The following is a 27,562-nucleotide window of genomic DNA, read 5'->3' as shown; positions in this document are numbered from 1 at the left end:
TTCAGATTTGTTTAATAGTGTATTTAATTTAGGTTGCATACCTTTTACATACCTTTATTATGTTTTCTTATTAAAATCTACAATAACTCCCTCTTGTGGCTGTGAGTGGGGGTGGTGACTTCCTTTACACAGCCAGTGTTGCCATGTCTGCTTATTATAAGCCACTTTGGGATTCTTTTTTCTGTAAAGTTGCTTGTAAATAAATAGTTACTAGTTGGCAGTAATATTGCTTTTTGGGGGCTTGTTTCCTAAAACCTAATGTCGTTTGTACTAGTGATTCTCACATTTTCATGTAAAGGACCTCCAGATAAATGTATATCGCAATTTGCGACGAGTTGTGGGCTTGTAGATCGGCTATTTTCAATAGCCCAGAGCGCTGCGTAGTGCGTGCAGTTGCTTCTTTTGGGCTTGTCTTCAAGCTTGGGCTTGTCCTCCGAGGCGGTGGAAAGCCTGGTGCTTGCTTATTTCTCTCACAAACTCTTACTCTGGCAACTTCCTCTTCTTCGTTTACAGTGCAGCACAGCAGAGCAGCAGGTCGTCGCTCGTGGTGGACATAGGACAAGTTGTGTTTTTGTTGGACCGAACCACCACAACTAAAATAACCATGCCTCGTATATATATCGGACGATTGAGCTATCATGTTCGTGAAAAGGACATCCAGAGATTTTTCGGCGGATATGGAAAGGTCGCGGAAATTGATTTAAAAAATGGGTGAGTTTTTCGTTTCGTTGTGCAATTTGGAAAACGCGGGTTAGCTGCTCGACGTTACCCCCGGGCCGTGCTAGCTAGTGCTAACGGTGCTAACTCCCCGGAAGAGTATCTAATCTATGACGTGTTAAAAAACAATTATTTAATCAGAACCTCGAAATATATTTTGTGGGCATTTACACAGTCATTGTCGAAAACGACTATAGCGATATAATTCGCGATATTAACTTTGCCGTGCCAGTGATAATGTGAGTGTGGGACAATGTGCATGCCAATATGGCGCCTTGCATGGTGTCGTGTTGAGGCGAGCCAGCGTGCACAACATTACCGCGTTGTTCCAAAAACTCACGACGGTGGTTTTATTTAACCACTTTTCAACCAGTTGTATGTCCCTGGTAGTTTAAACGAACGCCAGTTTGAATTGAAACCGTAATAGTTAAGCATTTCCCCCCGAATTGTATTGTATTCGTCTGTAGGTACGGATTCGTGGAGTTCGAGGATAACCGAGATGCCGACGATGCCGTATATGAATTGAACGGCAAGGAGCTGTGCGGGGAGCGGGTGATCGTGGAACATGCCCGTGGACCGCGACGAGACCGGGATAGCTACGGTGGTGGTGGTGGAGGAGGTGGTGGTGGTGGGGGCTACGGTGGCGGCGGCGGCGGCGGCGGCGGTCGTGGTGGTGATCGCAGTAAGTGCAGTCTATTCCAACACACGCACTCCCTTCCCATTGGAGACACTACACACCACAACTCGCCATTATTCAGAGACACGGTGGATTAACCATTTTGTTGACTCTTTGATTTTCAGGTGTGGCATCAAATGTTTATTTTATGCCAGTAGTGGATTAGCTTTTAAACGTGCCAGGTTTTTTTTTATCTGCATGCAAATAGCAGTAGTTATGCAAGCCTATTACGTAATAACCTTCAGTACAGGCAGTACTCTATATTGTATGTCAGTGGTTCCCAAAGTGAGGTCCGGGGACCCACAGGGGTCCTTGAGGCAGTTCCATGGGGTCCCCAGCTAAATAGTTTCAAACCGAATGGACCCTTATGGGTCTGTAACTCTTGAGTGTACAAATGGAACCAAATTGACCCGTTAAGGTCCACTTGGTTCCATTTGTACACAAAAAAAAAAAAATTGGGAACCACTGTTGTATGTTATGTAATGATTCTAATGGAACCAAGTTCACCTGTGGTTTAACAAAGTCAAGACTGACTTTTTACATTTTTAGATTATTTTTTAGATTTGGCCTAACAAAAGCCCCTTTCTGAGGTCATAAAAAGTGAATTGTAGTAGACTAGTAGTTTTATGTCCTGGACTACAAAGCCTTATGTGATATTCGAAACTTGGTCAATGCTGTATCCATTTCCTTTTTTTGTTTTTCCTCGTTTTTTGGGCAAGGTTAAGTTTTCATGGCCTCATCTCTTTGCGTGTTTGCCCTTGAGTATGTTTATTGCAAACACTCATCTGTCATCTCATGTAGCTTGCCGTGTCTAGTCTAGAATATTTTTTTTGTCAAATGTACATGTTTTACTTAAGTTTTTTAAATATATTTATATATTCAACATTAACAAAACCTTGATGTTTCAATTTGAAAGAGTCCAGTTGCGGGCTGAGGCTGAGAGTCCATTGAGGCTAAAGATGACTGGCTAAAGATGACTGCCTGTCCCGTTTGGCCTTGGCTTTCACCTTACAATGTGTGTGTCACCTACCTTTGCCCCCTCTTGATCCTTGGCTGACCTAACCGGAAGCCATGATGACAGCAGCCTTTTGCCAATAGACCAGGGGTGATGGTGAGGATTGCCATTGGTTTTTATGTTGACAGCAAAAAAGTGCCGCAACAATAGTAAAGAACTTTTCTCACACAAGAAATGTTAGTGGATTTTGTAAGTAAGTGAACACAGGGGAAAATAAATTGAAAATGAATGACATCTGGTCAGATGGTACAAAAGATTTTATCTATTGCGGTTGACTCGTTTTTTCTTTAATTTGACTGAACGTTGTTGTTGACAGCAACATATGTGGATGCACCACCCTTTTCATCTGTTTTTCAGGGTTCAAAGGTCTTGCAAGAACATCACTGTCCATTTGTTAATGCAGCTAAAAGAATCACCGGTGTGTTATGCTCGGGTCAGACAAGGCTTGGTGTTGCTGGAAACAGATGCAGTGGTGTTCTTTGCAGCAGTGAACAACTTCCAAATGCTGACCTGTACAAACTTTTAAGAGCCCAAGCAGCAGCTTTGGTAGATCACTTAATGAAGGTTTGTCTTATTGTTGAAAATGGAAACAGGTCTTGTATTATTTTTTTCTCTCGCAAGATCCAATCTTTTTGGTCAGCTTGGACTATCTGCCTAGTCACTGGCTCACGATTAATCAATCAGGCTGATCTTTTTGTGTCAGTTTGAGAGAAACAGACTTTTTGTCTTTGTTTCCCGTCTGACAGTCTCCATTTCCTGTTGTTTAAAGGTAGCGGTGGTTACAGAAGCCAAAGCCGCACTGGTAGGGATAAGTATGGACCTCCGGTTCGTACTGAGTACCGACTCATTGTGGAGAACCTATCAAGCCGCTGCAGCTGGCAGGACCTGAAGGTGAGCATGTTGGACAAGTCATTTGATTTACTGTGTACAGTAGCTAATGCAGCAGTGCCACCACTGCTGTCTTGGAAGAGTGTTTTCATTCAGCCATCAACTCTACAGTTGGCCTCACTAATTGGCATAACTTCAACCAGAGAAAAGGGGGTGGTAATGTGTTTGGCTGGAATTAAATCCTGCCTACACTTTTCTCCATTGCACATATCTATCTATGGATGGTGTCAGATATGCATGGGGTAGCAAACTCTCCAACTGCAGTGGCGAATGAGGCATCTAGATTTTTATATCATGTATAAAACAACCAAATCTTGTGCCATTCCAGGACTTCATGCGCCAGGCAGGAGAGGTGACCTATGCAGATGCCCATAAGGAGCGCACCAACGAGGGCGTAATCGAGTTCCGCTCTCAATCAGACCTGAAGCGGGCCATTGACAAGCTGGACGGCACAGACATAAATGGTAGAAAGATACGTCTGGTGGAGGACCGGTCTCGCCGACGGAGGTCATACTCTGGCAGTCGATCCAGGTGAGTTTAAGGGCTCCGGGAAGATTCCCCTTTACACACATGCAACAATAGTAATATAACAGTAATGGTATAAAAATCAGTAGGTGGCTGATAAATTATGTAAAATTGTGATTATAACAGACATCATAAAGAGCATGTGGAGCTGTTAAAATGGCTTAGGGCCTCCGAAATTAATATACTGTAACTCCTGCAAATTAAGCACCTGAAAATGAATCTTATTTCCTGTCCTCAGGTCTCGAAGCCGCCGTCGCTCCCGCAGCAGGAGCCGTCGGAGCAGGAGCTCCAGGAGCCGTTCCAGATCCCGCTCCAGGTGAGATCAAGATTGATTTGTATAAGACTATGTAGTAAATTTTAAATAAATCATTTTAGTTGAACATGATTCCAATATGGCCAGGTATATTACAGTAAAAGAAATTGGTAAGTACTGCATTTTAGAGGCTAAAAGTTATTTTTTTACATTTTTATTTAACTATTCCTCGCAGATCTCGTTCCCGTAGTAACAAGAGGGGTCGTCGTTCCCGTTCCAGGTCAGGAAGGAAGTCCGAAAGCAAGTCTCGCTCCCGCAACCGCAAGTCTCGTTCCCGCAGCCACAAATCCCGATCGCGCAGCCACAAATCCCGTTCCCGCTCTGGAGATCGCAAGTCAAAATCTCGTTCAAAGAGCCGCTCTAAGGTGAAGTCTGAACGTGATTCTCGCAGCCGTTCCAAGGAGAAGTCTGCTGACAAGAAGTCACGTAGCCGCTCGCCAAAGAAGTCACGTAGCCGCTCGCCAAAGAAGTCGCGTAGCCGCTCGCCAAAGAAGTTGCGTAGTCGCTCACCGTCTCCGGTGGAGAATGGCAAGGAAGAGCGTGAAGCTTCCAAATCCCCTTCCCCTCAGGAAGCTGAGGACCAACACGCCACGTCTGAGAAACGTTCCGCCTCGCGCTCCAAGTCCAAGTCCCGCTCAAGGTCTCGCTCGCGGTCTAGATCAGCCTCTCGGGATTAGGTTGTTTTTGTTTCAGCTGCTGATAATTGTTTAGTTTTTCCTTGATTACTATGCTTATTTGTAACAGTTTTGATGAATTGCTCATGCTTCCTGAGTTGTCTTATCTGTTCCTCCCACAAGTGTGCACTTGTTTCATGTTAAGATTTGCATTTGCTAGATTATAAATATATACTAGAATCTCGACATATGCTAGTGGGTAGGAATTAGGTTAGTTATCATTTCTTCATTCTCCTGTCCATTAGTATTTCCTAGGATTTGTAGTCGTGTTTTTTATTCAGTCTCAAGTGCATGCTTGTAGGGAAAAAATAGATTTGGTTTTGTTACCCCCCCCCCCCCCCCCCCCCTTCTCCATGCTTTAATGGGTGCATTTCAGTTGTAACATTTGTAATCATTTCACTCTAAATTGCATAACCAGAATGCTAAATAACATACAAAACTGCATACTAGAAGGCACAACTAAGTTTGGAAATTTATTTTCGTTGGAAAACAAGTGGTGCAAAGATCCCAATGTCTTGATTTTTTTTTTTTTTTAATCTTGTACATAGAGCTAATGTGATTTCCTCTTCTGCTCCGTTCCTTCAGTCTTATATTTTGTCAGGTGCCTGCAGTGAGTGGTCTATTTAAAAATGTCCCCACTATTTCATAATTACTTGGAATTCCTCATTTGCAATTTACAACTATCTTCAGTGTCTGATTTGTCAGTGATGTGTATTATCTTCTGAGTAAGGACTTTGACAATCCATAGTCTTCCCCCCCCCCCCCATTTTTGATGTACAGCTAATCATTTAAATTAGAAATGTCCAATTCAAAGAATTCTGTTCTAAGAGTCGCAGTGGCTCAGGATATTAAGTGTCCGCTTGGGAAGCCAAAGGTTCCCAAATCAATCCTCTGGTCTTCCTGGCTTTGTGTCCCAAGTGTCCTGAGCAAGACCCTAAACCCCAGATGCTGTACAATAGTTGCCATCCATCGTCATTCACTTTTTGGGTCACCAAGCTAACCATTAAAGCAGAGAATACCAGGCCACATTACCTAACTGGCTGGGGAGTGGGGATACTGAGGTGTTCAAAGGCCAGCATGCAGATATAACCCACACACACCCATCTGTTCCTTGGTCTGCCCCGTGGCCTCCCAGCTGGATGATAGTTGCCCACCTATGTCACTCTGTGGCCAGAGGTAAGGGTATTGTGGGGAAAAAAGCCTTTGTGGTTAAAGATACATGTCCATTTTTATTGTACATTTAATTAAAGTTCTTAATGAAAACATTTACTTTGTTGTGTTGCCTTTCCTGCTAAACAATTGACACTTGTGTAGACTACAGTACCACCGCCACATATCTTTCTAATAATAAATGGTTTAACATTAAGGGCTGGGCATTTCTGGATAAATGAACAGCAGCAATAGTGTTTTGGGGGGGACTCTCCAAATGAAAACATGGCTTTATCTCTAGAATATCTAGACTCCCTCCAAGACCCCCACCCCACCCGACTGCCGAATACATCGACAGATATATTTTTTTGGTGTAAAATCTACCATTGTGGAGCGAATTCAATGCAAGTCTTTGACTCTTATATTTGAGCATCGGCAGACGGCAGTGTAGACGCATGCGCTGTCAGAGCTCCGGAGCCGCAGGAGATAGAGCTGGTAAGCCAACATTTCAGTTCCTGAATTGATCAGTATAGACATGCATTTATTTATTTAGTATAATTATTATCCGCTAATCTGTACAGACATCCGTCAAGTGTAGGAATTTCCGACGATCTGGTGTCACCGTTTTGCTTTTGGTTCGCAAATGAGGCTATAGCGCCGCATGCACTTGTGAATATAACAGCACCCTACGTTGTTTAATACATATCAAATGTTGGCTTTTAATTGACGTGGTTTAAGAAATGGTTTGCAATATTGACTAAAATCGTCAGATTATGATAGCCTAAAGGTCTGCGATGTTTTAGGACTCATTCATTCGTGATCTTGCCAGAATGGATCTCTCTCTCTCTCTCTCTCTCTCTCTCTCTCTCTCTCTCTCCCTCCCTCCCTTCCCCTTTTTTGTATTGTAGACTAAATGGGATTTACACAGGAATTGAGACCCTGTGCTTTTTTTTACTCATTTTGCTTAAAGGATTTCTGATCCTCCGCCATTTTAACGGAATTGGTGGCTTTTGGTGGAATTGATAGCACGAGACGAGTAAACATTGCAAAGGCTGTGTCACTATATAGGCTACTAGCCATTTATTACAAAAAACAGCATCTAAGATTTTCGAAAAGTCACCCAGGGTCAGTAGGTTTCTGTTTCCCCTTTAGGTTACTTGTTTGAATAACCCTGTGTAGTGTGTAGCATATTTGACTTATATTTTTAGTTTGAAAATAACAAATATTTCCAACTTGAAAAAGACTACTCTCCTGTAACAATAATGTTTGTTTTAGAACCACGTTAGGGCAGATTTAAGTTAAGTAGCACATGAATGATCATGATGACAGTATAGCATGAGGGGTCGTCTGGTTCAATATTGTAAAGGTGATATATGATATGTTGAACTATAGCCTACTGTCAGTACGTGTTGGAACGATTGACCAGCTGTAAATGTCTCCCCAGAATCAGACGCATTTGCTTCCCTAACTTGCATAGGCATAGAATACAGTGACCACAGTTGGCCTGGGCGATATTGACAAAATGAAGATTACTTGGAGCTTCATGAAATTAAATATGTTTAATGTTTCTCCCTTTCCTACTGTACATTGCAAAAGGGTTGATTAGTTTAGTTCTGGATTAAGAGCCTCTGCTAAATGCCTGAATTGTAATTGTAAATTGTTTAGTTGTGTTAGTTAGTTAGTTAGTTTCATAGTTGTGTCCGGCAGCCTATATTGTTAAATCTCTTTCAGCGCTCCTGAGGGAGGGACAGGGACACCAGTATGAGTGCGAAAGGAGACATGGAAGCCCCAGTCAAAGAACCAGGGTGCACTCCCTCAGACCCTTCGTCGTCCTTCACCTCTTCGTCCCCCAGTGAAGCTGTCCTGGTGTGCACTACTGATAGTATAGCCAAGAAGGTGTGCGCCCAGCCTCAGGCTACCACAGCTCTCATTATACCAGGTGAGGAAGTGTGTGTGTGTGTGTGTGTGTGTGTGTGTGTGTGTGTGTGTGTGTGTGTGTGTGTGTGTGTGTGTGTGTGTGTTTTTTCATTAGAGGTAAGCTAAGCACAATACAATCATCAGTGTTAATTTCTTTGCACTTTACACTATCACAGTTAAATTAGCACTTCACTGTGAGGAAATGCAGTGCACTCTAGGAAAGTGGGTCCCCCTTGAAAATGAGATGCTGCATCTCAAGGGGCTATCCCTGAAATCTGCTGCTGATACAGGTATATTATCCTACTACGTCTTAATCCCTCCACAATTAATTATGTGTCTGTGCTTCTCAAACTTTTTCATGTCAAGGACCCCCAAATAAATATGATTTGGCCTCGGACACCCATCCGAAAAGATTTTGTGCCAGGGACCTCATACAAGATTTGATTGAATAACACTGTAATATATTGTGTTTTCAAGATGCTTTAAAAAATAGCAGATCTACAAGCTCATGCGATGCAACTGCCCTAGTTGGTCTCTGTGTCAGATTTCTGTCTTGTACTTGTACAACTAAATATGAGAAGGACAATTGAAGGAGAGTTTCTCCCTCCTCAGCTCCACTCCCCAGCCAGCATAAGGTGGAGGTGACTGCAGGGGCTGCAGTGGCAGAGCCCTGTAAAGAAGGTGGGACTAATGAGACTGCCACACCCACCCTAACAGCACAGGTGGGTGGAGCTTGTAGCATCGTCCATGTGCTGAAGTGGAAGGAGGGGATGGCCATTCTACCCAGCAGTAACCTCAAGGTAAGTGACTGTCATGAAAGCTGTGGAATAGTAGGCTATGTAGTTTAACAAGGCATTTGAAAATTGGATCAATCGATCTATCAATCCATTGATTGTTTAATTCAATCATATTGCATAGGGTTGCATAAAACATGGTTTGAAATCTAATTTTCCCAACAGACTCTGAAATAACTCTGAAATGGAAGACAGCACGTCCATTGCAACAATCTTCCCATTTCGTATTCCCTTGTAACTTTTAGTGTATTACTGAGCTCACTGTAGTACTGATACGAAATTAATAGGTTCTTGCACTGCCTGTGTGTGTGTGTGTGTGTGTGTGTGTGTGTGTGTGTGTGTGTGTGTGTGTGTGTGTGTGTGTGTGTGTGTGTGCAGTTTTGTGTGAGTGACGTAGGGACTCTGAGCACACTGATCACACCGGGAAGCACCAGCAGCACAGCTGAACCTGCTGCAGGGACTTCTGGTAAATCTGCTGAGTCAGAAGCCCCACTCCCAGATGAGTCAGGTAGAGCAAATAGAAAATAGGTTCAATATACAGTATTTTGCACATGACTTTATTTTACTCACAATTGCTCGATGAAAACGCCACAAATTAATACAAAATCAAACTAGCACAAAAATGGTGGCCTCCTGGAGTGGTGTGCACAAGAAATATAACGCAGATCTGCCTAATAGATCACTTAATTCCAGATGTGCTAGCACCCACAGTCCCTGTGAAGGGCTCGAACTTGGAGCGAGAGAGGCCGGCTCAAACCAAGCCAGAGGTCCAGGTGGGACTGGGACTACAGAACCATGAACCCAGAGCCCAAAGGACCTACATGGAGGAGCTCCGCAGAGAGCCTTTTACTGAAAAGTATGCTCACAAAAGAGTTGGTGACAACATACACTGATGATGCAAAAGTGATTCTAGTGCTGATTAGAATCAGTTGACCGTCATTTGAAACACATATTGTAAATATATATATTCTATGCTTAAGTAATAAGTAAGTTGGAGTGGCTTATTGTCTGTATCCGAAAATGAGTGTGTCTATCCTATTTTTTGCTACACCCGTGGGAGATTGAGTGCTGAGGTGGTGTGCAACTGACACCTACCATTCTGCTCCCAATACTTACCACACAACTTGGTTACCCAAGCTGTACTACTCATGCTGAGTTGGTGAACCTTGTGGTCTAAAGCAGCGGTTTTCCTTTTATTCAGACACACTTCTGAGGCAGAGAGCATAATGAGAAACATAAACAAACCTCAACATGTCCGCCCACACACTGAAGGAGAGGTGGAGCATTAGGCTCATGCATTAATTAACCCAATTTAACTTAAATCTGTGTTACAAATAGGCCAAAAGGAGCGGGTATGTAATACACGGTCACTTGTCTTGCCCTGGGTTCACCTCAGGAGGAGTGTTGGGGTAGAGAAGATTCCAGCAGGTGGTAGGGTGTCGACCCTCAACCCAGATCACCTAAAACCCATGAGGAAGAGGAAGAAGAAGGAGTACCTCAGTCCCTCGGAGGAAGACTCAGACATGGTGAGGACAGTATAAAGAGTATAAAGAGTTAAAAATAATAAAGAAGGCACCTGAAATCCCCTCCCATTCACTTGTATGGAGTTGCTCACCAAGCGCATACTCCCCTTTCACCCCTTCTTCCGTGTTGTTGTTAAACGACGCTAAACTCACTTTTCCACTCGATTTGCCATTCACTTTATGCATGCGCATACCCTCTATTCTCCCTCTCGGTTCTCGGGTCTTGGGACAGACAGCAGAAGGAAGGGATTTATCCCAGTAGTACATGCAAATAATAGTGAGATAATCAAATGTTCTGACAAGTGTGATGTGATTGGATGTGTCGTTGGTTTTTATTTGATGGTTTCAGGATGAGAAAATTGATGACTGTAAGACAGACAGTAGACATATCAGGGGAGGTAAGAACATTCCTTTAATACTTTTCATCTCCCTTCATTCTTTGTACATTTACCACTTATTATGCCCAGGACGTGTGCACACGTCTTCATAATTACACCCGTAGGAGACCCAGGACGTGTGGACACATCTTTAGGTCCTTTTTAAGGGGCGATATCCCCTTCCTATGTCCAGTTTTTAGTGTATGTGCTAACACAAACTTTGTTCTACACAAACATTAAATCATGAAATGTCAAGGTGCCAACTTGTGCCTTGCACACAAGTAGGCCATACATGGCGTTTTTTGCCTTTATTGATAGGGTACAGTAATTAGAGAGGAAAAGGGGAGAGAGATGGGGAGTGATCCGAGTGACACACGCCAAAGGTCGTCGGGCCCAATCAATTTTGAGTGTTCATGTAAACACAAACATTGCGTAACACAAACATTGAAGACGAAGGTGAGGACACAAATTCTGATTGGCCGGAATGAGATGATGTATGATGATGTACGATGATAAGATCGCCCCTCACTTCACACAAGTGTGATTTTTGAGGGGCGCTAGCTTTTGACCCCACACGTCTCAATATTTGCCATTGACAATGAAAGGAGAAATGTCCGCCAAATATGACGTACAGTTTGTCCCAACACTCATATTTGCCATTGACAATGAAAGGAAATTAGGTCAGATGTCCATCAAATATGACATAAATTTGTGGCAACACAAACATTAAATGCCATTGACAATGAAGGGAAAATAATAAATATACGTCATATGTAGACAAGCAAATCGGCTAACCATTCACATAAATTCAGTTGTTCATGAGAAGATGTAAGATGATGTATAATGATAAGAGCGCCTCTCACTTCACACAGGTGTGATCTTTTTATTGTTTTTGTCACAGTAATTGTGTTTTAGGAGTTGCACATAATATGGAACTAAATGTAAGAATAAAATAAATAAATCTGTATTCCTTTTAGGCTTCGTAATCACACATTTCACAAGGCAACCATGACAACTTCTAAATAATTTACTAAGATATTACTGACATATTCAATATTTTAATACCTTTTTTTTTTTTTTAAGATTTTTTTTTGCGGCTTACGCCTTTTATTGATTCTTTGAAGGGACAGACAGTAGGCTGACAGGAAACGGGAGAGAGATGGGGGGATGACATGCAGTAAAGGCCGTGTCGGGCTCGGGAGTCGAACCCGCGGCACACTGCAGGTGCCCAGACCGTTACGCCACGGCCTGGGCCAATATTTTAATACCTTTAAAAAAATGTTTGCCACATTAGCTGAACTACAAGATACCAATATAATGATATTTGAACTGATCGTCTATTTTCACCATTTGTGCCTCTTTATTAATTACTTCAGATGTAGGTAATACCGTCCTAAAGTATGAAAGAAAGGTTAAAGTGGTTAAAACTATTGTGACGCTAAACTACTTTTTAACTAAAACAACACAAATGTTTTCCTGGTCTTAATGGGTTAATTGACACAGATGTTTTCCTGGTCTTAATGGGTCAAGGAAGTGTTTGAGTATTTTTATAGTTTTTTATCACACAACAAAATGTCACTTCTTCTCTTCAGGGAGTATGTGGGTGTTAAACTCATTTACTGCCTAAAGATGACTTTTACCACTTTTGTTTTTATTGATTTGGTTTGAGATCACTGATCGCCACCGTCTGTTTAGCTCTCTGTTGCTAGGCAGAGCTCGGCTAGGCTGTGGTCCGTCAGTTTTTTTGATTGATTGAATAGTTTATTAGACATAATGTATAATAATATAATAATACAGTCAAACAGTCCAAAAGGGATAGCAGCAAAAAAACTAAAAAAACACTGTGAACACAAACATTGTGATTAGCTGATCACTCCATAGCGATGATTGGATTGGCTGAGAAAAGTACACACAAAAGTGAGGGCAAAGAGGTGAAGACGCCAAAAGTGATTGGCCGGAATGACTTGTGATGATTTGATTGTTTGAGCGCGAAATGTGATGTATGATGATGTATGATGATAAGAGCGTCCCTCACTTCACACAAGTGTGATTTTTTTACAGCAGCCGTTGCTTGACAACACCTTGCTTGTCTGTCTCGGAGCTGTTTTGCTGCACATTCACTTCATGGTTTACGGCTAGGAACAATAAAGAAGGCACACTCCCGGGGGCGTGGTACGGTCTACTGCGGGATTTATTATGTATCATGAAATCACTATGAATTATGCTTTATGAACTTATGACCTTGAATTTGAGTATATTAGCTATTTTAGTAATTTTGTAGTAAGCATTTTAATAACAGCACTTACAAAGTTTAAATGAACGTTTGTGAAGTAAACTAGTAGTTATATTACTTTAACTTTAAATGAATGTTTGTGAAGTAAACTACTAGTTAAATTACAATGTAGTAATTTATCAGACGCTCTTAATCCAGAGTGGTTTACAGTAAGCAAGAACAACACATGGTAATACATAACATGCATAGAAATAGTCGTCTATAGTATTGATATTAATATTAATTATTCAAAATGAATGGAATGGAATATTTTTAATGATCGAGAATTGATCATGAGCTTTTTATCTAGCACCGCACTGCTGGAACACTCCATCGCAGTTCCTGTTTACACTGCAAACCTCCCGCAGGAGACTGCGCCATGCCCCGTGAGTGTTCCTTCTTTAGTACTTGCGCAAGCAGAGTGCGCAAGTACTGTAATACGTATGTACTACTTATGTGTATGTCGGCGGCGTCGCTCGGTCAATCAGGGACCAAGTATGTATGTATGCTGGTGGCGTCGCTCGGCCAATCAGGGACCAAGAACAGCGAACGGCTGGGTATGTATGTCGGTACATTCCGCCAGCCAATGAGAAACCGCTGTTCTCGATGACGTAACTAAAGTACGTTTCAAAATTGGTATAAGGGGTATACTAGGGGGTATTTACCGTATCTGCTGGGTGTGTGTGTTTGTCGGTGTACTCCACCGGGCAATGAGGGACCACTGACCACTGCTGTATTTCAAACCTAGACAGCAGCAGAGAGCTTTAGGACTCAGAGCAGCAGTCGTACCAGCAGTGGTGAGCGCACCTCATGGCGCGCTCTGCAAGTTGGCAGCTCGACAGAGTGCATTTCTAGTTGTTCCTAGGTTTACGGGCCCACAAATCTTATTATCTTTGAATCTACGGCGCTGTCCGTGGTTTTGATCAGAACAGCGATGTTCTGTCCTAATTTCTGACTTACTTTATAATGCATCTCGTTTGGAATATTAACGCTTCTAAAGAGAGATTAGACTTATTAGCACGAGGTAGTAATGGAAGAATTCACCTTCCAGTTTTGGGGGGAAATGGAAGGCAGGGCTTTTCACAGTAAAATCTGCCTCATCTGCTTGGCACTCTAGGCAAAAAAAAGTGTTAATATTCTATCCATCCCTCCATCATTTTCATTCACAACTTCCATGCTTCTTTGTATTTGGCTATCTTTCATTTCCTTCATCCCTTCATTTTTTCCTCCCCTCCTTCCTGTTTTCATTGTCAAGTCGTTAAGCGTGCAATGCATTGTAAGCCTGAAGATCTCCCATTTTCAACGTACGTTTTCAAGTATAAATCAGGCTTTACTCTGTGTTATTTTGCAGACAGTAAGACAGAGCAGTGGACATGGGCCCAATATCTGGACCAACAGAACTTTACTCTGTGTTATTTTGCAGACAGTAAGACAGAGCAGTGGACATGGGCCCAGTATCTGGACCAACAGAACTTTACTCTGTGTTATTTTGCAGACAGTAAGACAGAGCAGTGGACATGGGCCCAATATCTGGACCAACAGAACTTTACTCTGTGTTATTTTGCAGACAGTAAGACAGAGCAGTGGACATGGGCCCAGTATCTGGACCAACAGAAAGCTGTAGCTGCTCCCACTAAGCTTTTCCAAGAGGTTTGTGTACTGTTTCATAACATGACCTGATCATCTACAAGTTGGCAGCAAGTAATTAAGGCTGTACTGAGGTGTTAGAGTTGTAAAATTAAGCATGTGTAATTGTAAATTGTCTTTTTTTTATTGTCCAAACAAAGTACAACAATGAACAAGTACATTTTAAACTTATATGTTCAGTCCCAGAGAGTGCCCATGGTGAAGAGTAACTTCAAACAGGGGATGAAGCTGGAAGGCATTGACCCCCAGCATCCTTCCATGTACTTTGTCCTCACCGTGGCTGAGGTAAGACAGGCCTCACTTGTAGACTGGATAAAGAATAGAAGCACGCACGACGCACAATCACCACACATTATTATTGTAATAATATGCAGTAGGCACCAGCCTGCTCAGGGGACATGCAAGTTGGGAACGATGCATGTCGGGAATACAAACCCCATCCATAGAGCACCGAAGTCTGACGTCAATATCGGTAGAGGGCGCTAAGTCCACTGGTTCATGTACTTTTTTATTTGCATTGTAATCCCCATAGGGGGATTTTATATCGCCTCATATAAGGACTGTGTTTGAAAAATAAGCAAATCATCCGGGCCATTTTACTCATATGAATATGAATATAAACTGACTGAGAGAAAACGCTATTGTTATAGTTACATTTTCGCTAGAAACAGAACTGAAATATGACTGACTGACTGTCGTAAACAATACAGAGCCACCTCCCTGACAATTTTGCAGAGACAGTTTGTTTATTTTTGGACCACAATTCTTTAATTGTGGTCCCATGTTATTCTCCATAGAGAAAAACTGAGCGAGAGACGTCAGGACTTCACTAGTGTCACTAGTCACTAGTGTACACGCTGCCAGTTACAGTATATTGGCTAAGAGGAAATATACTGAAGCTGAGGGGTCCCACTGCCCACACTACTACGCAGACAGGCAGATATACATATTTGTGTTTTTTGGCATCTTGGAAACCGTACTAATGCGGCACTAATGCTACGCAAAGCTCAGCCAATCAGTAAAGCCGACGTATGGACAGACAGATACAAACGTTCGTGGGTTTTCGGTTCTTGGGAACCGTTGGTCCAATCACATTTCCACTCTGCATACTTACTTCTGGTCATATGGAAGTATATGGTATTGCAGAATTACTCTAGCACCCCTCCAATGTCTGGCTTTCAGATATGACGTCATATCACACCCCCCACACACACAAAAAAGGACCCCACTCGTGATGTCATGTGTCAGCCAAGTCTATGGACTTTTAACATTTTCTTTAAGTCATGTGGCAGCCACAGTGTACGAGTGTGATTTTTGAGGGCCCTCCTATGTCCAGCTTTTAGTGTGTGTCCACAAACATTAAATTCCCATCGACAATGAATGGACAATTTTACGTCATAGTGTAAATTATTGATGTCAACATTGATGACGAAGGTGTAGGACGCAAATTGTGATTGGCCGGAATGAGATGATGTATGATGATGTACGATGATAAGAATTAGATTTTCTACACGGTGAAACCAAAGGCAAAATTCCATGTATGCATAATGTGTAGCACCTTGAAACAGCTTGACAAGGTCTATCACACTTTGTTTTATTACAGTGGGGATGAACGCATCATTATACTCTGTATCGCAGTGGGCTGGCCGTCTCTGGACACTAGGAGAACGGAACACTGGATCTTAATAAAGCAATCATAATATGCTAACTAATTACCTGACCTGTTCTCTAATTATATGGTTAGGTTCATTCTTGACGTCCCTCGAGTCAACACCAAACTGGGAAAAACTGCTTTTTAGTTATTGTTAGAGCTGGGACTCGATTAAAAAAATGAATCTAATTAATCGGAGGCTTTGCGATTAATTAATCTAATCTAATCGTAATTAATCGCAATTAGTCCCGGCCCTAGTTATTGTACTTGAATTTGGATGCATTAATTCCATTTTGATAAATTCTAAAGTGTGATAAAGGATTTTTTTCAATGCGTTTTCACTGTTTAAATAAAGGTAAAATTAAAATAAATAACCCTAACCCTCATTTACTATAGGTGTGTGGCTACCGACTGCGGCTCCATTTTGATGGCTACTCTGATTGCCATGACTTCTGGGTGAATGCCAACTCTTCTGATATTCATCCTGCAGGCTGGTGTGAGAGCACAAGGCACAAACTCTACACTCCTAAAGGTCAGAGGTCACAAATCTACTTCACTGGTTCTCAAACTGAGGTCTGGGCTGGGTTCTTGAGGGGTTGAGACTGGGTTTCCGTGAGCTTGGAGATCGGTTTGATTTTTCTTACAAGAAAAACCTGTGGAATACTTCCAAGCTAGTCTGAAATCTCTAAATGGTCAACAGACATTGATGACACAATCAGCTAGCTTTGAAATATTTTAGACAATATGTAGTAGGGTCCCTGACTCCCTGCTTAGTGTCTATCTCAGCTAAGGGGTCCCTGACTCCCTGCTTAGTGTCTATCTCAGCTAAGGGGTCCCTGACATAGGGTCCCTGACTCCCTGCTTAGTGTCTATCTCAGCTAAGGGGTCCCTGACTCCCTGCTTAGTGTCTATCTCAGCTAAGGGGTCCTTGACATAGGGTCCCTGACTCCCTGCTTAGTGTCTATCTCAGCTAAGGGGTCCCTGACTCCCTGCTTAGTGTCTATCTCAGCTAAAGGGTCCTTGACATAGGGTCCCTGACTCCCTGCTTAGTGTCTATCTCAGCTAAGGGGTCCCTGACTCCCTGCTTAGTGTCTATCTCAGCTAAGGGGTCCTTGACATAGGGTCCCTGACTCCCTGCTTAGTGTCTATCTCAGCTAAGGGGTCCCTGACTCCCTGCTTAGTGTCTATCTCAGCTAAGGGGTCCCTGACTCCCTGCTTAGTGTCTATCTCAGCTAAGGGGTCCTTGACTCCCTGCTTAGTGTCTATCTCAGCTAAGGGGTCCCTGACTCCCTGCTTAGTGTCTATCTCAGCTAAGGGGTCCCTGACTCCCTGCTTAGTGTCTATCTCAGCTAAAGGGTCCTTGACATAGGGTCCCTGACTCCCTGCTTAGTGTCTATCTCAGCTAAGGGGTCCCTGACTCCCTGCTTAGTGTCTATCTCAGCTAAGGGGTCCTTGACATAGGGTCCCTGACTCCCTGCTTAGTGTCTATCTCAGCTAAGGGGTCCCTGACTCCCTGCTTAGTGTCTATCTCAGCTAAGGGGTCCCTGACTCCCTGCTTAGTGTCTATCTCAGCTAAGGGGTCCTTGACTCCCTGCTTAGTGTCTATCTCAGCTAAGGGGTCCCTGACTCCCTGCTTAGTGTCTATCTCAGCTAAGGGGTCCCTGACTCCCTGCTTAGTGTCTATCTCAGCTAAGGGGTCCTTGACTCCCTGCTTAGTGTCTATCTCAGCTAAGGGGTCCCTGACTCCCTGCTTAGTGTCTATCTCAGCTAAGGGGTCCCTGACTCCCTGCTTAGTGTCTATCTCAGCTAAGGGTTCCCTGACTCCCTGCTTAGTGTCTATCTCAGCTAAGGGGTCCCTGACTCCCTGCTTAGTGTCTATCTCAGCTAAGGGTTCCCTGACTCCCTGCTTAGTGTCTATCTCAGCTAAGGGGTCCCTGACTCCCTGCTTAGTGTCTATCTCAGCTAAGGGTTCCCTGACTCCCTGCTTAGTGTCTATCTCAGCTAAGGGGTCCTTGACATAAAAAAGAAATAGGCGAGTGCTAACAAGAGAAGTGGATGAACATTTTATTGACTTGACTATCATTGGCTTGCCTCAACACGTTGTCTCTCTGTATGTATTTCTGTTCTCCAGGCTGTAAAGAAGATGAGTTTACCTGGACCAACTATCTGAAAATGACTAAAGCACAAGTGGCTCCTAGAGAGATGTTTGCCAGCCCCGGAAGAGTAAGTCTCATCAATAAACACCATCTCACCATACAACTACAGTACTGATTGGTACTTTAGACCAGGAAGGACCGCCCATGTCATTCTCTTTGATGGTACACAAATCAAGTGCTCTACATTACCTGATCTTTATATATCTTACCGTTTACCACATACTTTATACATAAACCCAGCATCCACAATATATAAAACTGACCACGGTAAATAGCCACATTTTTATTCACTAATTGTAGCACCGCAACTTCAACTTCAATTGTATTGTCACGAGTCTCACGACTCACGTCACAGGTTTACAAGTGTAAATAAGTGGGTGAAATTATTTTTAGTAAGTTCTGATCATTTCGATACACTTGATTTGGCAAATGTCCCCATAGGCAACGAGGGCATACAGTTAGGGGAACCAGTAGGTTAGATGATTTCAGAATGCATCCTTACATGCGTGTGTACTACTACTGTATGTGTGTTTCTGTGAGTTTATTTAAGAAGTGCATCTTCAAATCTGTGTGTTTCCTTAGATAGACATGCAGTGTGGCTTTGAGGTTGGGATGAAGCTGGAGGCTGTCGATCGAATGAACCCCTCCCTCATCTGTGTAGCAACTGTTACCGACGTGGTGGATGATCGCTTCCTGGTTCACTTTGACAACTGGGATGACACATATGACTACTGGTGAGAGCCGTGACACTGGGTGGTTGTTTGTTACTATATTGTGGTCATCACAAAATACTAATAATTAATAATTATAACTAAAAATCAATTTTACAATTATATCTAATAATAACTTTAGTGGTGTCCTCAAGGGAAAATTAATAAATTAAATAATTTCCATGTATGGTACAGAAATTTGAGGTCAGAAAATTACCATGTATGGTGCCGAAATTGCTGTGTGATTGGCCATTGTGTGTGTGTGTGTGTGTGTGTGTGTGTGTGTGTGTGTGTGTGTGTGCGTGTGCGTGTGCGTGTGCGTGTGTGTGTGTGTGTGTGTGTGTGTGTGTGTGTGTGTGTGTGTGTGTGTGTGTGTGTGTGTGTGTGTGTGTGTGTGTGTGTGTGTGTGTGGTGGGTGGGTGATTTGGTTTAATTTCTAAGAATACCATCTATACTTGACGCAAAAATGTATTCTATTCAGGTGTGATGCAACCAGTCCATACATTCACCCCATTGGCTGGTGCCAGGAGAGGAACCTCCCCCTTACACCACCCCAAGGTGATGGGTTTGATCAAAGGGGCGGGGTTGAGGTGAAACTGTAGTAAAGCAAATGGAAAAGGAAGGTACAAAAACAATGCAGATTGTATTTATGGTATGTAAAAATAAGTACATTTCTATAGTGCCTTTATCCAAAGTGCTTTACAATGTGCATCACATTAATTCACCCATTCACATACAGAAGGCGGAGGAAACCAAAGGCAGCCGCCTATTTATCGGGAGCAGTTAGGGGTTCAGTGTCTTGCTCAAGGACACTTGGACACTTAGCCAGGGGGAACCAGGGATCGAAAGCGAGAACATATTCTCATATTATTCTCTCTAGGCTGCCTCTCTCTGTCTGAAAAAGCAGTAATGAAATCCAGAAATGAAAGCAGAAATTTAAAATGTATGAATACTGATTTATGTGTACATATGTTATGTTCTGCTAGATTACCCAGAGGCAGGTCTATTCTCCTGGTCTCGGTACCTGGATGAGACCGGTTCCACTGCTGTGGCTGCTGAAGCCTTCAAAGTGGTAAGAGTAGAGAATTAGAGTAGCGTTTTGAGGGGCTTCGCCCAGCTTTGTGTGTCCATGTGTACCCCGTATAGCGATGATTTGATTGACTGAGCACGGAATGTGATGTATGATGATGTATTATGATAAGAGCGCGGCTCACTTCACACAAGTGTGATTTTTTTTTCTTCACTAAAGGGCCGTGTCCACAGTACAAAAGTTTTTTTTCTTATTTTTTTTAGCTACCAGCACCTGATCAGCTAAACTGATAGGGCTTATCACCCTCTCTGTCCTTTTGTCACCCCCTCACCCAGGGTAAACAAAGTAGAAATGAACCCTTAACCCATACCTTTGTGTTTTCTACCACCCCCTAATTGCTTGTGCTCCAGCGTGCACCACACGGGTTTCAGCCCCGGATGAAGCTGGAGGCGGTGGATAAGAGGAGTCCTGGTCTGATCAGAGTTGCTACAGTGGAAGAGGTGGAGACTCATCGAATTAAGGCAAGGCTGAGCCTTGTGTCTGTATATTAATTATATTATATGCATGTGCATGTGTGTAGGCTGCAACTATCAATTATTTTGTTATTTTTTGAGGGGCGCTAACCCCTCCTATATTCAGCTATTTGTGTAGATTTTTGTCCTATACAAACATTAAATTCCTATTGACAATGAATGGATAATTTTACGTCATAGTGTCTGAGCAAATCGGCTTAGTGTCTATTTTTGTCCTACGCAAACATTAAATTCCCATTGACAATGAATGGAGAATTTTACGTCATAGTTTCTGAGCAAATAGGCGTAGTATCTATTTTACGTCATGGTGATGTACGATGATAAGAGCACCCCTCACTTCACACGGGTGTGATTTTTGAGGGGCGCTAAATTGACTATTGACTAAAGTTTGTGTCAGATCCTGTATCTTGGTTAGACATGACCTTTGACACGATTTAAATGTCTCAATAGCAGAGCAGGGAGACAAAATACAACCACCCTAGTTGTATAAGTTATATTGTACTACTATACTCTACCATACAGATTGGACCAAATTACAATTATTTTAATGTTATTTTATATTTTTGCTTTTATTTGTTCTTTATTGCCCTGTAAAGCATTTTGAGCTGCATTCATGCTATTTGCATATTTTCTTTGTATACAATTTACAATTTGCAATTTAAGCATTTAGCAGACTCTCTTAAACCAGAGTGACTTACAGTAAGCAAGAACAACACAGGGTATAAATACATCAAATAAATATGTATAAATATCAATTAATCAAGAAAAAAACCTTTAAAAGGAAAAAAATCAATATACAGGTATATATATATATATGCCTCCTCCAGGTGCATTATGATGGTTGGAGCCATGTCTATGATGAGTGGATGGATTCGGACCACCCTGACATCCACCCAGTAGAGTGGTGTGAGTCTACCGGACACCCCCTCAAAGTTCCTCCTCAAGACTGCAAAATACTGCAACCACATGGTAACAATCAACATACACTCATATTTATTAGACGTTGTCTAATTAATAAATTAAAGCAGCCCTTATGCTTGGTGTAGTTGTAGACTAGACGATTTTGTCATTTTTACCCATTTAAAAAATGTGGGAGACCACCATTTTAACAGATTTCTTAAATATGTATCACTTATTAATTTACCATTGTTGATGTGTAGGTCCCAGAGAGCCTCTCACCATAGGCCAGTCCAACTACTCCTCATCTATTCCCTGTAAACCAATCAGCCACTCCAGGAGCAACAAATACAGCTTCCATCACAGGTCAGCACTGGAGCCCTTAGTGACAATTTATACTTGTACAAAGTCGGTTGGACAAAAAATGCCTTTTATTCTTATTCTTTTTCATCAATTATGTATAATGTTTCATGACTGAGCCAAAGCTCATTTCATAGTATGAGGTTCATAGCCATGCACTGTACATACCATGGTAGATCAATCAATCTGCCATAATCAATCAGTGCAGACTTTCTTGATTTCTCTTTGGTTATTTAGCTGACCTCTCTCATTTTAACAGGAAATGTCCAACCCCAGGATGTGACGGTTCTGGCCACGTAACTGGTCGGTTCACTGCCCATCATTGCCTATCAGGCTGCCCATTGGCTGAGCGTAACCAGGGGAGGTTGAAAGCTGACCTATCAGACACAGAGTCCAAAAGAAACCTCTTCTTTGGCCAGAGGACCAAAAAGACTCATTACCGTGGCAGGTACAGATGTGCTTTTGTATGTGTGTGTGTGTGGGGTGGGGGCAGACGTTCTTCCTGAGTCTCTCGGGAGTGTACGTGCTAAGTTTAATGACAATTGATAGAACGGTGTCGGAAATTAGCTGCTATGCTCACACACAAACACATGAACGGCCACACGGATGGACGGACAGGAGCAAAAACTGAGCCTCCGGCCTGGTTGAGACAAAAATATATAAATTCATTAATAATTACATTGACATATAATATGCAGGGCATATGAATGTATACAAATAAGGGCTGCAGAATACCAATGTTCCCATCTATAAACAATATACAAATGCTGCTAGTAACGGTGATTCCACAAGTAACTGAAAGGAGACATTTTCTACACACTCCTAGTGATAAGTATATGGATAATCAGCAAGATAATCAATCTTTAGCGGTTCTACAGTATGTGTGGGAAGTTATACATTGATTCATTGCTCAGCCTCATTCACCCATTTCTCATCTCCTCTGCTTTCTCATTTTCCCTTCTTCCTTGCTTTCCAGTCATTTCTTATCCCTTTTTCTTCAGGATCGGCCGTCCTCCCAAACACCGGAAGAACCAGCAGAGAAGCTATCAGAGTAAGAGTCTCCTGAGTACTTCTCTGCACTATCATTGTAACAACATAATGCTGTGGTCACATAGTAACAGCCTTAATTAAACTATTCATAAACTCTGAGCATGTACAGTTATTGAGGGGCGCTAGCCCCTGCTATGCCCAGCTTTCCGGGTTTGTGTAAACACAAACATTGGCTTGTGATTGGCTGATCACCCCATTGGCTGAGCAAAGTATATATTGAAGATAAAAGTGAGGGCAGAAAAGTGAAGACGGAAAAGTGAGGACGCAAATTGTGATTGGATGATGTATGATGATAAGAGCACCCCTCACTGTGATTTTATTATTACAATCTGTTACATTTATACACTCTCTGAGGTGCCATACTGCGAAGCATATAACATACACATATAATGTGTATGTTCCCTTCACTGACTGTGTGTGTGTGTGTGTGTGTGTGTGTGTGTGTGTGTGTGTGTGTGTGTGTGTGTGTGTGTGTGTGTGTGTGTGTGTGTGTGTGTGTGTGTGTGTGTGTGTGTGTGTGCGCGTGTGTGTGTCTCCGTGTCTCCCTACAGGTATTTCTTCTGAGGGTGTGTATCTGCCAATGAGGATCATTTCAGCCATTCTTATACTTGCGGCAGAAGCACTAACACGTGTGTACGTGTTTGTGTCTCTGTCTGCCTGTCTGTCTGTCTGTCCGTCCGTCCGTCCGTCCGTCCGTCCGTCCGTCCGTCCGTCCGTCTGTCTGTCTGTGCGTGCGTGTATGTGTGCTTACGTGCGAGCGTGTGTATGTGTACATATGTATGCATGCATGTGTATATGCGTGTTTGTACGTCTTTCCCTACAGATATGTCATCTGAAGGAGTGTATCCATCACTGTTTATGTCTGCCCTGAGCAGTGGGTCGGAAAGGACTCTGTCCCTATGTTGGGAACAGCACTGTAAGCTCCTGCCCGGGGTGCAGGGCCTTCATGCCAGCCAGGTGGCAGCGTGGAGCGTTGAGGAGGTGAGACAATCTTTTGGATGGATCTTTAGCTCTCGGTCTTTAACGCATTAAGACCTGAGGCCAGTTCTACGAATCAATGCCTTTTAAATCGGTAGTTCTTAAAGTTTTTCGTAATTTAAAATGATTCGTCAACACTTTCGCGATTTTTCAAAAATAGCAGATGTACAAGATCGCAGCATGACACGAAGTGTATTTTTTTTTTTTAAGATATTTTTTTGCGGCTTACGCCTTTTATTGATTTTTTAAGGGACAGATAGTAGGCTGACAGGAAACGGGAGAGAGATGGGGGGATGACATGCGGTAAAGGCCGTGTCGGGTTCGGGAGTCGAACCCGCGGCACACCGCGACTGGATCACCAGTCCGGTGCCCAGACCATTACGCTACGGCCTGGGCCGACACGAAGTGTATTGTGTATTGTTTAATAGTCAACCAATCTCAAAGTGCTACAGCATATATATATACAATATATATATATACAAGTATATAAAAGGACTAAAATAAGGACAAGAGAGCGGAGGGAGCGGGTGGAGGTTGGGGATTCAATGAGATCCTTCAGATTCGAAGGGACGTTGCTGTGGATGCACTGATGAGTGAGGAAGGTGTGTGTGTGTGTGTGTGTGTGTGTGTGTGTGTGTGTGTGTGTGTGTGTGTGTGTGTGTGTGTGTGCGTGTGCTCTTGCTCGTGTGCGTGCATGCATGTGTTTTCCAGGTCTTTGGGTTTGTCCAGAATCTAACAGGTTGTGAAGATCAGGCACGTCTCTTCAAAGAAGAAGTGAGATTACAATTCACACTATAATCCAAGTAAAATGACTTTCACATCAGTGTCTAAACTGACAAAAACATATAGGCTTTGTCTAAAGCTAAGTATAGGCTATGTCCTATCTGAACAAACAGACACGCGTCTGCTACCTGATATTGGTACCCTGTGTGTTTGGCAATTAAGTCAATGCAGTGTTTGGGGTTCTGATTTCTCTCCAGATGATTGACGGGGAGGCCTTCCTATTGCTAACCCAGACAGACATTGTAAAGATCATGAGCATCAAACTGGGTCCTGCCCTCAAGATCTCCAACGCCATTCTGATGTTCAACAGCACCGACGACGAGGGGCTCAAGTGATGTCACCTACTCACCTGGCCCTCTGGCCAATCATCACGTGACGTCACCTACTCACCTGGCCCTCTGGCCAATCATCACGTGCCAAATTCCATTCTGTCCGGGAACCTCGCCAACCCTTTTCATGTGTTTTGATGTCCTGTAATCATCAGAGATCGAGGGGAGGAGGGAGGGGGAGGGTTGTGGATAGTAACCTATACACGGGGGGAGATGGGGGAGGGATTAGAGAGGTGAAGGCAAAGGGGAACAGTTGGTGAACAGGCGCTTTTGGAAAATGCAGATTAAGGACAGAAAGGTTGGGGGGGAATTTAGGGCATGTTTTATGAAGAAGGGACGATGACAGAGATGGGGATATATGATGAACGATGGAGCTAAGTGTTAGGAGGAAGGGGTAAATATTAGGCAGAGTAGATAGGTACGGAATTAGGTAGACAGCAAGAGGGAGATGTTTAACCACTTTCAGCCTGGCATTCCTACCTTTAAAAATAGCCAGCGTACAAGCTCACAACGTATCCTATTTTTATTTATTTTTATTTTTGGCTTTCGCCTTTATTTTTTATTTTTTATGGAGGGACAGACAGTAGGCTGACAAGAAATGGGGAGAGAGATGGGGGGAAGACATGCAGTAAAGGCTGTCGGGATCGGGAGTCGAACCCGCGGCACACTGCCAGACTGGATTACCAGCCAGTGGTCCTGCCAAGGTGCCTGGACCACTGAGCCATGGCCCAGGCCAACGTATCCTATTTTTGAGGGGCGCTAGCCCCTCCTATTCCCAACTTTGTGGGTCTGAACACAAACATTGGCTGATCACCCCATAGCGATGATTTGATTGGCTCGGCAAAGTACATATTGAAGATAAAAGTGATCGGCTGGAATGACATTTGTGATGATTTGATTGGCTGAGCACGGAATGTGATGCATGATGATAAGAGCGCCCCTCACTTCACAGAGGTGTGATCTTTTGCATGTAGGGTAGCTATGGAAAGGAATATCTGGAGAGATGTGAACATAGTGAACGAGGTGTTTCATATTAGTGGAGAGCTGGGGAAAAGGTAGGGAAAGATGTGACTGAGGACGACAGGAAAAAGACTAGGAGGAGATTAGGTCTAATGTATGCTTGGTTGTACGACTGTGTGGCTCACTAATATCCGCTATTTGCCAAGCGATACGATCATGCAATCAAGTTTAAATTGGCTGGTGGAGCTCAGTACAGCTTCACAGTTTGTGCAATAAGAAATGTCGAGAAAGAAGTTCTGTTTAACACTTTACGTTACAGCTACTATTTTTCTTATCAAAGTACTGTAAGTTGTTACCCAGCAACACAATACAATGTATCAGATTCATTGATACAGCTGGCTCTGTTGATACCAACAGGCCTAAGTCACCTTTGACTGGTGAACTTGTTGGAAGTGGCTACACGTCGAAAACTAATATGAACACTGGTTCATTTATTTATTTTTTATCCGCTGGTTGAAATCCACTGAAGTGGAGAGAAAGCCAATACCCAGTCTCTATTGCTCAGTGCAGAATTATTTGTTGGAAATTTGGAACTAACCATAGCCCATAGTTTTCCAGATATTATATTTTGTTACTGTGTAATTAAACTACAAGTGCAGAGATGGACGAGCTGAAATGATAAGGCTTATCCTGTGTTTAAGTCTAAGTGACAGAATAGCATTAAAGTGACACAATCTTTTGAGTTGATATGTCTCTAAATGCAAACGTTCTTAAATTATTACTATTTTGTAATTCGTTATTCGTAATAGGAGAAAATAACATGTTGCATTTATGTTTCAGCACAATTGTGTGATCCAGGTGGATTTTACACACTAAAGTTCCCCATGGTCGCTAGACAGTGCAAATGGCCACATCTTAGCACTATAAACATTGGCTTAGCTCTAAGTTAAACATGACATAGTCAGAAATACTGTTTCAAAACTATATTTAAAGTTTCAGAAAGTTTACAAAGCTCAGAAAAATTGTACGTGTTTGATATAAAGATGAAAGAAGTTTTTAATGGAGTGTTTTAAGGGCTCTTAGAATATTTATTATCACTTTCTTTTGTGTCTCTGGTGGGATGTCCGGAAGATTTTTGGTCATGAACATTCATCCATATTAATAAATGTCCAAAGATGTTTTGTGTGTTTTAGAGCCTCTTTGGTGTGTGTGTGTGTGTGTGTGTGTGTGTGTGTGTTTGTGTTTGTGTTTGTGAGACTGTGTGTGTTTGAGACTGTGTGTGTTTGTTTTCGGGTCTGCATGGCATGTTCAAGCATGTGCTGCATCAGTGATCACCCACGATGTATTGTATAGGCCTAATATTGACTATAAACCACTCTGGTTTACTCTGCTTATATCACATCCCCCTATCGCCTATTATTGTCGTCAACAGTTGACTGTAGTGGTGACAACTTTTGCACGCCCTTCTCCATTGACTGCTTATCTTGTTATTCCACTTCACACGCTGTAGCAACACACTCCACTGATAACCTATAAGACCCAACCAAGCCCATCCAAGAATGAAAGTGTCCTTTTGATTGTTTGGTAAATGTTTGACACAACAAGTAACAGTCCTGAGGCAGTAGCTTTGGTTCTGCC

At 42.7% G+C, this 27,562-nt stretch overlaps 2 protein-coding genes across 2 annotated transcripts; both read left to right on the top strand.

Moving 5' to 3' along the window:
* The first annotated feature begins 518 nt into the window (after positions 1-518).
* srsf6a (serine and arginine rich splicing factor 6a) lies at positions 519-6,073 on the top strand. Its single transcript, XM_083769590.1, has 6 exons — positions 519-711; positions 1,185-1,399; positions 3,178-3,299; positions 3,625-3,827; positions 4,060-4,137; positions 4,310-6,073. The coding sequence occupies exons 1-6, from the start codon at positions 605-607 to the stop codon at positions 4,809-4,811; spliced, it is 1,227 nt and encodes a 408-aa protein (XP_083625716.1). The 5' UTR covers positions 519-604; the 3' UTR covers positions 4,812-6,073.
* Positions 6,074-7,718: 1,645 nt separating this feature from the next.
* On the top strand, positions 7,719-24,970 carry l3mbtl1 (L3MBTL histone methyl-lysine binding protein 1; the record flags this gene model as incomplete). Its single annotated transcript, XM_083769166.1, has 21 exons — positions 7,719-7,896; positions 8,487-8,674; positions 9,047-9,176; positions 9,362-9,524; positions 10,065-10,194; positions 10,541-10,589; positions 14,408-14,490; positions 14,668-14,772; positions 16,535-16,670; positions 18,270-18,361; positions 18,877-19,028; positions 19,486-19,562; positions 19,991-20,076; positions 20,445-20,555; positions 21,395-21,536; positions 21,728-21,830; positions 22,084-22,272; positions 22,826-22,875; positions 23,698-23,855; positions 24,564-24,626; positions 24,833-24,970. The coding sequence occupies 21 exons, from the start codon at positions 7,719-7,721 to the stop codon at positions 24,968-24,970; spliced, it is 2,523 nt and encodes an 840-aa protein (XP_083625292.1).
* Between the last annotated feature and the right edge of the window lie 2,592 nt (positions 24,971-27,562).

This window comes from Protomyctophum parallelum (assembly GCF_964188405.1).
Source record: "Protomyctophum parallelum genome assembly, chromosome: 7".
NCBI classification, from domain to species: domain Eukaryota; kingdom Metazoa; phylum Chordata; class Actinopteri; order Myctophiformes; family Myctophidae; genus Protomyctophum; species Protomyctophum parallelum.
Note: the sequence above shows the minus strand (reverse complement) of the source record. Positions and strands in the feature narration are given on the sequence as shown.

Coding starts and splice junctions, on each gene's coding strand:
- srsf6a (XM_083769590.1), top strand. CDS start 605: ATGCCTCGTATATATATCGGACGATTGAGCTATCATGTTCGTGAAAAG. Junction 1,400..3,177: donor CGGTCGTGGTGGTGATCGCA/GTAAGTGCAGTC, acceptor TGTTGTTTAAAG/GTAGCGGTGGTTACAGAAGC. Junction 3,828..4,059: donor TACTCTGGCAGTCGATCCAG/GTGAGTTTAAGG, acceptor TCCTGTCCTCAG/GTCTCGAAGCCGCCGTCGCT.